Source organism: Primulina huaijiensis, chromosome 8 (genome assembly GCF_012295235.1).
Source record: "Primulina huaijiensis isolate GDHJ02 chromosome 8, ASM1229523v2, whole genome shotgun sequence".
NCBI lineage: Eukaryota > Viridiplantae > Streptophyta > Magnoliopsida > Lamiales > Gesneriaceae > Primulina > Primulina huaijiensis.
In genome coordinates, this window is record NC_133313.1 from 559,911 (window position 1) to 569,145 (window position 9,235).

The 9,235-nt window shown below is 38.7% G+C and overlaps 2 protein-coding genes and 1 pseudogene across 2 annotated transcripts; 2 read left to right on the forward strand and 1 right to left on the reverse strand.

Moving 5' to 3' along the window:
* The first annotated feature begins 333 nt into the window (after positions 1–333).
* LOC140982701 (glycerol-3-phosphate acyltransferase 5-like) lies at positions 334–2,362 on the forward strand. Its single transcript, XM_073449357.1, has 2 exons — positions 334–1,042; positions 1,302–2,362. The coding sequence occupies exons 1-2, from the start codon at positions 488–490 to the stop codon at positions 2,229–2,231; spliced, it is 1,485 nt and encodes a 494-aa protein (XP_073305458.1). The 5' UTR covers positions 334–487; the 3' UTR covers positions 2,232–2,362.
* A 1,198-nt stretch (positions 2,363–3,560) lies between these two features.
* LOC140983148 (hydroquinone glucosyltransferase-like) lies at positions 3,561–6,438 on the forward strand (annotated as a pseudogene).
* Positions 6,439–6,684: 246 nt separating this feature from the next.
* Positions 6,685–8,212, reverse strand: LOC140983149 (protein ELC-like). The gene has a single exon (XM_073450070.1). It carries the CDS (start codon positions 8,036–8,038, stop codon positions 6,854–6,856), a length of 1,185 nt encoding a protein of 394 aa, XP_073306171.1. The 5' UTR covers positions 8,039–8,212; the 3' UTR covers positions 6,685–6,853.
* Between the last annotated feature and the right edge of the window lie 1,023 nt (positions 8,213–9,235).

The following is a 9,235-nucleotide window of genomic DNA, read 5'->3' on the forward strand; positions in this document are numbered from 1 at the left end:
TATATATATATATATATATATATATATATATACATATATATATATGTATATGGCAGCATTAAAATTCTTAGTAAGTTACCTAACTTAATTTATATAAATGAAACAATCTAGGTAGATTTTGGTAGGAACTTTGGACCCTCAGATTTTAAGTAAAATTGAATTAATTCTTATGATGAAGTCGGTTGGGGTTAAGTAATCAAGATTCTTGCGATTTTAACGTGGCGTATACTACTACTATTCGATGTAGATATATCCACCAGTAGACTAAGAACGAAGCCCGAAAACATACATTCTCACAAATATATTATAAATAAAGCAAAATATATGCAAAAAGTGGTAGTTGTGAACAGATAGACGTCTCTCTTCTTTCATTAGAGCATAGTCATATCCACCTTCATCTTACAAACTTTAAAATCTTTCTTTTCATTAACCAATCCGAACCTTAAAAGTTGCATTTGATCATTCTTGGAAGGAAAAGGAAACCCCAATGGAGTCTGTTGTTTCGGAGCTTGAAGGCACCCTTTTGAAGAATCTTGACACCTTCTCATACTTCATGCTGATAGCATTCGAAGCATCTGGTTTGATCCGGTTCGCGTTGCTGCTAGCATCGTGGCCGCTGATTCGTCTTCTCGAACTTTGTGGGAGAGGGGACTGTGGGCTTAAGATAACAATTTTTATAGCCACAGCTGGGGTTCCAATATCTGAGATTGAAGCAGTTGCAAGAGCTGTTTTGCCGAAGTTCTACTTAGACGATATCGATATGGAAGCTTGGAAAGTCTTCAGCTCGTACAAGAAACGAGTCGTGGTGACGAAAATGCCTAGGATTGTGGTCGAGAGGTTCGTGAAGGGGAATTTGGGAGCTGATGGCGTCGTCGGGACTGAGCTCTACGTGAATCGATTCGGCTTTGCCACCGGTCTTGTTGGTGATGATTTTTGTTCATTCGGGATGAGAATCGCTGAGTTATTCGGAGGTGAAAAACCAAGCTTAGGGCTGGGAAGGCCTGGTTCTGCATGTGGCTTATCATTCCTACCATTTTGCCATGTGAGTTGGTCATAAGTTTATGCTTAAATATTTTTCTTAATTTTATCCATGTGATTAATTAATTCATTTTCCAAGCTTGATCATCCCGCAGCATGATGAGTGCACGCATATTATAGATATATTATGTAAAGATAAAATTGAATATTGTATATATAGAATATTCTCGTACAGACATATATAGATAGATCAACACCAACTTTCACTTAGCATGGATCTAACACTTGACTTTTCTTGCAATATTTCTATTTGCAACAAACAGGAAGAGTGTCATCCACCATTCTCCAACAACAAGAAACAAGTGCCCCTCACAGCTGTCCCCGTACCGGTAGTGTTTCATGATGGCCGCCTTGCCTTACGACCCACCCAGTCGGCCGCCCTCCTGATCCTTCTATGGATCCCTCTTGGTTTCCTTCTTTCCATCATCCGGATAACCCTAGGCATAATAACTCCCATGTGGGCTATACGCCATGTTTCCCCGCTTTTCGGAAGCAGGGTTGTTGTAAAAGGAAACCCTCCTCCGCCAGCCTCTGTCTCCACATCCGGTGTCCTCTTCGTTTGCACGCACAGAACCCTAATGGATCCCGTGGTCCTCTCAGCTGTCCTCCGCCGCAGAATCCCAGCTGTTACTTACTCCCTTTCTCGCCTATCCGAAATCTTGTCTCCCATCCCGACCGTCCGTCTGACGAGAATCAGGGACGTTGATGCGCAGAAAATCAAACGGGAGCTCGAAAAAGGAGACCTAGTTGTCTGTCCAGAAGGAACAACTTGTAGGGAACCTTTCCTTTTGAGATTCAGCGCTCTTTTCGCTGAGCTAACGGATCGAATCGTACCTGTCGCCATGAATTATAAAGTAGGGTTCTTTCATGCAACCACAGCTAGGGGTTGGAAAGGTATGGATCCAATATTTTTCTTCATGAACCCCAGGCCGGTTTACGAGGTCACGTTCTTGAATCAGCTACCAGCAGAAGCTACTTGTTCTTCGGGTAAAAGCCCACATGATGTTGCTAACTATGTTCAGCGAATCTTGGCTGCTACTTTAGGGTTTGAGTGCACAAATTTTACTAGAAGAGACAAGTACAGGGTGCTCGCAGGGAATGATGGAATTGTATCCCAGAATTCATATGGGAATCCTGCCGTGCAATTGATTAACACTTTGAAGGAATTGGTGGGAAGTTTCATTATTCAGTAATGGAGAAAAAAGCACCAGGCCTTGGTACATAAATATTATGCGTTACGATTATTATTTTTATAATATGTTTATGCGTTACTTTTATTTGTTTTGGGACATTTTGATTATCAAGATATTAGTCAATTGGGACATCAATTTTCATATAACATAGAGTATGATGAAATAAGCAAATATAAATTGGGAATCTAGCTAGTATGTAATGAAGTTAACAAGAATTTGAGAAAGAGACGTAAAGCTTAAGAGAACGTAAGATGCCCAACTTATAACGAGGTTTACGATGAAGCAAATACGATGAAGTACCTGTTTTCTCCATTGCTTACCAAGTATGAACAATGCAAAGATCACACTCAAAGTTCGGATCATCTGTCAATCAAGTTCTATGGGTTAAGTTGAAAAATTTTCTTGCTACCTATACCGGAATTTACCCTAATGATACATCTAAGGATGAAGATTTATCAAACAATGTGAAATTGAAATATCTCCACTCTTAAAATGTAGTTTGGGATAGTGTTCGTACATGTAGTAGTATGTCACTTAGCGGTTACGTAATGTATCCGGTATACATATGGTGTGGTGTATAATTATTATATTATATTTTTAAAAATATATGTTATTATTAAATTTTAAATGTAAGATTTTGTATTACGTTATGTATCTCGAAAAAATTATCATTTATTGTTAATTATGTTATGAAGAAATATTGTGTAATAGATATTTATTTGATTGAAAAATGTGTATTTTTATGTGAAAAATATATTATGTAATATATGCTGATTTGAGTAAAGTATAATACATTTAAATCAAAAATATTACTTTTCACTGTTGATATAATCTGAATCAACTCGTCTCATGAATATAAGAGTATCACAATACTACACAGGAGATCTACTATTCTATTTATATAATAAAATGAAAAAAAAACAAATACGAAATACTCATTTTCATTGAAGGTGTGGACTGTGGAGATCCGTCTCACAAATACAGTTTATGAGTAGTGTACATTAGATCTATTATTCTATTTATAAAATAAAATTAAAAAAATATACAATTCTATAGGTTGGTGCTAAATATAAGAAGGGTATTTCAGGAATCCATGTTGAGATATATCAAACCTACACTCATATTTATCATATCGTATAGATAAATACTAAAAGATTTCTTGTTATTGCTATTTGTAAAATATTTGTTGTTTGCTTTCGAAACAACATATATATCTTACAAACATGTTGCCTGTTGGACGCACACTTGTACATACAAAAATTTACCTTTTCTGCGGAACTAATTATCAAAACAAATTCTGATGTTGGACGCACGCTTGTCCATACAAAAATTTACCTTCTCTCCGCACTAATTATCAAAACAAATTCTGATGTTGGTTTCTTGTGTCAAGATTAGAACCCAACACAACTCCTGTTCCTATTTTGTTGATGCGTTGCAGGAACAGATTATGGTATTCGCATATACTGTGTCTATCTATCTATCTATCTATACATATGTGTAGGTAGATAGAAACTTGTATGAAGAAAAAAGAAGACAAAACAGAATCAAGTAGTCATTGTTGATGCGTTGCAGGAACAGATTATGGTATTCGCATATACAGTGTCTATCTATCTATCTATACATATGTGTAGGTAGATAGAAACTTGTATGAAGAAAAAAGAAGACAAAACAGAATCAAGTAGTCAAGCCATGGGGGAAGTACCACAAAGAGCAAACTCACCTCATATTGTCATGTTACCCACCCCAGGAATGGGGCACCTCATTCCACTGATCGAGTTCGCAAAGAAACTCCTAGAACAGAACTGTTTCACCATCACCTTCCTCATCCCTAGTGACAATTCACCTCTGCATCTACCTCAAAAAACCTTACTCCAATCCCTGCCTCTAGATTCCGTAAAGACCATATTTCTACCTCTGGTGAGCTTCGACGACCTTCCGGAGGACACAAAGATCGAAACTCGAATCTCTCTCAGCGTGATCCGATCCCTCCCCTCACTTTCCAAAGTACTGAATGAACTCAATCAGTTGCGCCGGGTTTCGGCCTTCGTGGTCGACTTGTTCGGTTCATTCACCTTTGATTTGGCTGAGGAGTTGGGCATCCCTTCGTTTGTTTTCTACACTTGCTCCGCTATGACCTTGTCCTATTCGTTTCATTTACTTCAGCTCGATGCATCTGGAAAGTGTGAACACAGAGATTTGCCTGAGACAGTTGGGTTACCGGGTTGTGTCCCAGTTCACTACTCGGACTTGCCGGACGAGATTCAAGATCGAAACGACGAAGCGTATAAAATGGCAGTCAAGGGAATACTGATCAACACTTTTCTGGACCTAGAACCAGATACGCTAGAGGCATTTGAGCAAGGACGCTTCAGCAATATTCCACCAGTTTACCCTATTGGACCTTTGACCCGACCCAGCTCGAACATAGATAACAAGCCCGAATTTATGAAATGGTTAGATGAGCAACCATTGAGATCGACTGTATTTGTTTCATTTGGCAGCGGTGGGACCTTATCAAGAATCCAACTACAGGAACTAATTTCTGGTCTAGAACGAAGTGACCAAAGATATCTTTTAGTTGCTAAAAGTTCAAATGAGAAGGCTAGAAATGCGGCATACTTTACAAGCAATGAAAACGAAGCAGATGCTCGATCCGAATTTCTGGATCCATCCCCGAGCAGGAAGGGCTTTATTCTGTCACAATGGTGTCCTCAAATCGAAGTTCTTAGCCACAAGGCTATCGGGGGATTTGTGACACATTGTGGGTGGAATTCAATCCTGGAAAGCATTACACATGGGGTGCGCCACTGATCGTGTGGCCTCTATTCGCGGAACAAAAGATGAATGCTGTGCTGTTGAGTGAAGGTTTGAAGGTTGCGTTCAGAGTAAGGGAGGATGCAAATGGGGTTGTTGGGAATGAGCAGATATCGAAGTTGGCAAGAAGTTTGATTGAGACAGAAGGAGAAGAGCTAAGGAATAGGATTAGAAATCTCAAGGATTCAGCGTCTCAAGTGTTCAGTCAAGTTGGATCTTCTGCTAAATCACTAGCTAAAGTAGTTGAAATCTGGAAAAACAGAGAATAAATGTTGTTTCGATGTAATTTGTTTTCCATTTTATATTAATTATATTTTATTGTGTCAGGTATATCTCCAACACGAACACCATTGCCCTCATAATAACTAAAGACACATTGCAAAGGATAACTATGCCTAAAGCTGAGCATAGCAGAGAGCCGAGAGCCGAGAGCCGAGAGCCAGAGACCCATGTTAAAAGCTCATCGTCCGAAGCCCTCACCACTATCACTCCTAGACGAAACCTTTTCACTCAGGAAAGTATTCACACTCTCACTCAACGACCAAACCTTTTCACTTGGAAGAGTAATGTGATTACGCTAATGATTTCGATTCATAAACACATCCATAGATAAGTCTATCTTCAAGTACCGTGTTTTATTGGTTTACAGAAGAAGGTTACAATCACAATGTTTAAATTCTTACCAGTTGCTCGAAGACAAAATTCACTAATATAAAAGAAAGCTGTCTAGATTTGTGGTGTAAGAATGGTTGCAAGGCCTCTGGGTTGGAGATGAGTCTAAAGGTGCACTGGAAGCTAGAAAGTGCAAGGCTACAAATTTCAGGGGTGGCTCAAAATTATGTTTTTCAGCGGAAGCAGGAAGAAAATCAAAGTGCACGAGAACTGATCCCTAAGTTTCGTTGCTCCTTCAATTTTGTTATATGTCATTAAATAGAATTACAAGACGAAATGAAGGAAAACAAAAATCATGCCACACAAAACCAAACTTACCAGATGCACATCCCTAACTTGATCTGCATTCACAATCCATGATATGTCCTCAATCAAACATTCGCATCCCAAAGAAATAGCCAATCCATGATTAGCCCTTAGTCATCATAGGCATCCAAAATAATTAAGAAGAAAAGCGAAAAAAGATATGGAATAAGACACGGCAGCATTCAACGTAAAAAGATGGAAATATTACTTTGGTACATATCAAAAAGTTCATCAATAGGACAATATTTCTCTTACTTTATCAGCAAAATGGCCGAGAAAGAATCTACCCACTTCGTTTTTTCATTGCAAGAAGGTTTTAGATGCTTTATATATTGTGTGAACATAGTTTGGAAATAAAATTTTTTTGTGCATTTATGCAACATACTTCAGGAGTTTTCAGCAGCATGCATAACCTTACGGTTCTCAAAACTTGATGTGACATTCTCTTTTAACCTTTTGCACAGACTTCATCCAACATTAACGCAACCACCACGCGCGAACGAGGCACTCCAACCAACAAACTATTACGTCAAATGGATTTAATCTCATGTGATTTGTCTACAATACATGTCTTCCACTCTTTGTTAACTTTGCTTTCCATTATCATCACATAATAACCGAGAAGAGCATAAGCCTCAAAAGGTTTACCAGTATATCCACATTAAACAAGACACAAATTTAAACAAATACTATTGAAATCAAAATCAACACATCAAATTCCATGTAAAAGATTCCATTTTTTCATGTTCATCAAAATAGTAAAATTACAATGCCAAGTATGATGTATACCTGAACGAAATAGTTGCAAGCTTATAAAATATCCAAATTCATCACAACGCATATTGGGACGGTGCCCTCGCAGCCATACTAGCAACCTGAGCCTGCATCTGAACTGCCCTGACTTTCGAAGCTGTGGCTCGATGGAAAAACTGCTCTCTCGATAAAAGCCTCACATTTCTCAAGTATTGATCAAATGGCACCGCCCCTTCTTGCACCGCCTTATCCAATGCATAAATGGTATCTTCCACAGCCAAATCCGATGCTGTACAATCCATCATCTGCTTCGACAGAGTATCAGAAAACTCAAATGCTTCGTCTACATCCACACTGCTGAAATCTTGGCAGCCCAATTTTCCTTCATTATCTCGTAACCATTGGTTCATAACATCGGTATTCATCAACACCAACTGTAATTGCTGCTCCAATCCCTCTCTTTCATCCCGCATTTCCATCAACCCTTTCCTCAATTCTTCTTCCCGCTTCCGTAACACATTTTGCGCGCTAAAAAGGCCTTCCATTTCAACTTCCCTCCCCTTCCTCATCTCTCTAATGTCAGTAGTAAAGCCTTCCACCAGTTTGTTTATCGCGTTCTTCTTAAAAACATCGGCAGGATCCTCCATTACTCTCCCGACTCCATATGGCGGCGGAGGAGTGGGGGAATAAACCTTTGGTGGGATTGCCGGCCGCGGCTCCGACGATCCTAATGACGAATTTATACTACCATAACCGGAATTCAAATTAGGGTTCAAATTGGGAGATGAGGCCTTACGCTGCGAGTAAAGCGGCGGATCCCGAGCAAAAAAATGGCTCAAATTCCTCACCAATTCAACCAAATTAGATCCGGGGAAGACCCATGAATGGATGTACGGGATAGAAACGACTCCGTTGGGCGACACGAAGGAGTGGGGACGCTTGATGATCATGTCGCGGGTTGGGTTCACGAATACGAGAGGCGCGTGACGGGGGTACGTCTCCATCATCCAGATGATAACCGGGATATTGTACGTGACGCCCTGGAAGGACATCGGCACGGTGCCGTCGGCTTGCAGAAGATTGACTGTGCGGCCGTCGTTGTGGTTGAAGACGGCGGTCTTGGGCTGCAGCGAAGGGTACGCCTCCGTGAGCAACAACAAGTGCTGCCGGATGTGCCACTTCATGTCCTCCGCGTACGGCAGCGCCGACGGGCCGCGCTGCGACAGCACGCTATTGAGGAATTGCTGCGTGTATTGCTCCATTTCACCAGAAAATACGCGTACACAGATCTTTATTCCTCCTGTAAACCAATTATCGATCCAAAGAATTTTCTAGCGCAATTAATAATATTTGAATAAATCGATCGAAGAACCAAAATGAGCTTAAGAAAAGACGACGAAGGTAACTGCGTTAAGAAATATCGTAACACGCGTTTGCAGACCGGAAAGCGCTAGATATATTGACTCATATATATAGTAATGGTTTAATTTCAATTTGCCCCATAGATTGTTGTCGATACCCATTTAACCCCAAGAAATTATGAACTGCATCAATTAACCCATTAATTACTTATAACACTGGATCAATTTTTTTTAAAAAAAGGTAATCGCAGTAAGTTGTGAGCAATAATTATCTTTGATAGAATAGTATTCAAAACGTGACATTTGAATTGTTGTATGATTCAAAATATTTGAATTATTTCGTTACTATCAGCTACAATTTTGTCTGTTAAAACGATGAGTATTGCATCCTACAATCATATAAGAATCAAAGTTATGTGTTCAATTATAAAATATTGCAAGAAGTGAAATTATTAAGTGAATGATTATTAGGTGCAATAATTTATTCTCTTAAGAGAGTGATCGACACGTGACGATTGAATTGTTGTTCGATTTAAAATATTTAAGTTGCACTGTTAGCACCAGTTATATCTATTAATAGAGCGTTAAATGTTTGATTCTACAAAATACAAATATAATTATAATATATGTAAAAAATTTTTATTATTAACAGTCTTGTGCTTGCATCACGTGTTTACATAGTAATTTCCGTGGACATGATATGATATAATTAATAATTTGAGGGGTTAAATGGGTGTTTTAAATAGTTCAGGGCGAGCTAGTGAAAAATTGACCCAGATATAATAATAAGAATAGCTATTTGCATCAATTAATATTATTTTCTAGATTGTATTCCCTTTTGATTAAATCACACATTTTAAAGTCAATGATTCCGAAAATATTTTTAATTGAAATTGTCTCGTTTTTATTTCGAAAAGAGTTGAATCCCATTTTTCTTGAATTAGTGTGTTTCAATGTTTCCCGTCATTATTAACTTGATCTAATCAAGTTGGTTTTAGATGTTCATTTTTCTTTATGTTTGTTGTCCAATGAACATGTAAGGATGTGGGAAATTAGTATGTTCCTTCACTACCGACTGTGCTGCTACGTGTCACTCAC